This window comes from Oratosquilla oratoria, chromosome 26 (assembly GCF_046742065.1).
Source record: "Oratosquilla oratoria isolate Oo_2021 chromosome 26, ASM4674206v1, whole genome shotgun sequence".
NCBI lineage: Eukaryota > Metazoa > Arthropoda > Malacostraca > Stomatopoda > Squillidae > Oratosquilla > Oratosquilla oratoria.
The window spans coordinates 16132382-16133746 of NC_134802.1; the positions used below are offsets into that span (position 1 = coordinate 16132382).

The 1365-nt window shown below is 35.9% G+C and overlaps 1 protein-coding gene across 1 annotated transcript in view; it reads right to left on the bottom strand.

Annotated features, from left to right (window-relative positions):
- Positions 1–409: 409 nt before the first annotated feature.
- The window catches only part of LOC143039286 (methyltransferase-like protein 27), a 41502-nt gene continuing 40546 nt past the window's right edge, over positions 410–1365 (bottom strand). The window contains exon 5 of the mRNA XM_076209159.1: positions 410–604. Coding sequence (XP_076065274.1) covers positions 410–604 — 195 coding nt within the window. The remainder of the gene's footprint in view (positions 605–1365) is intronic.

Consider the following 1365-nt stretch of genomic DNA (forward strand, 5'->3'; position numbering starts at 1 on the left):
TTAAAATTCTTGGATGCCAACCGTCAGGCACTGGTGCTTTATTAACTTTGAATTTCTCTATACTTTTTTTTTTATTTTTTCTTTTGTTATATTTACCGTAGTGGGTAAGTTTACCCTAGACTTTTCACAGGTTTTAGTTTGGAGTTCACCATCGAAAAGTAATTAATCGAAACATCACATTAATAAGGAAATTTGAGCACTGTCTTTCTGGTCAGCGTCATCTTGTAAAGGTATTCACTAATCATAACTCACTGATTTTCCCGGAGAAAAATATATATCCCAATCAGCAGTCTTTTCCTTTGCAACTTTTCAACATTTAGATGCGCCATATCAAGGGATGTGGCGCCATCATTGCCCATACATTCTCCTGTATCTGAATCGCTGTGATGCTAATAGACCATAAAACACACTAGACTCCAGGCATCATGACAAATTCTACGCCAAACATGAACATCTGGTATGATATATGGTACCCAGACATAACTGCATAGAATACTTGTCTTCTCTGCCATACCCTACCATCCCTATACTCAAGAAAATGGTGATAATGGTGAGCAGCATACTCCAGAGGGTGTCTAGCTGCGGCCGAAGCCGTCACTTTCTCCTTGTATAATAGGATTGTAGGATTGTTCGGAAAGGTAAGTCACTGCTAGGTAATGAAGAGAAATGTAGACTCTAACTCGTGACAGTAAACATTATATAATATCTGTGTTTTTGTTAATTATGGTTAATCTAGGTTGATTATGCAATAACGTGCTGCAGTTTTTGTCCAAGTATTAAATTCTAGTTCCTCTACTACGATCAGTAGTGTATGTTTGGAGAAAAAGGATAAATTTGGGAAATTTGGACTTCAAAACAAAGAAGTGCATTTGTCGACTTGGATCTACTATGTCCTTGTTTTATCTTATTCTGTGCTTTACTTTCATATAGGAATGCTATCTATGTACTCTACCTGATCATGTTTGATTTAGGTTGATGATGCAGTAACGTGCACAAATTATTTCTGAATACGAGCTTACATAATTTCCCTATCACTTGTAGATGTATGATGTAGAAAGAAAGTTGTCAGCATTTATATTCCTGTAACATAAATGAAACTAAATCTGTCATAATTTAATTACCTATATGCACTTTCTTATTCATTTGTCCTGACTTGTAAGTACCTATGTACTACACGTTCTATGTCTAGCACGCAAGAACACCTAGACTTTTTTTTTTGTATTTCTCTCCATTTCTGACATCTCACTTTTTTTCTCGTTATATTCTACCTCTTACTATTTTCATTTCGTCTTTGTGCCTATGTTACATCTCCAATTGCCTTCCCCCACCTTGTTGGCAAATTACATTATCCCTGCTGTTTTCCTT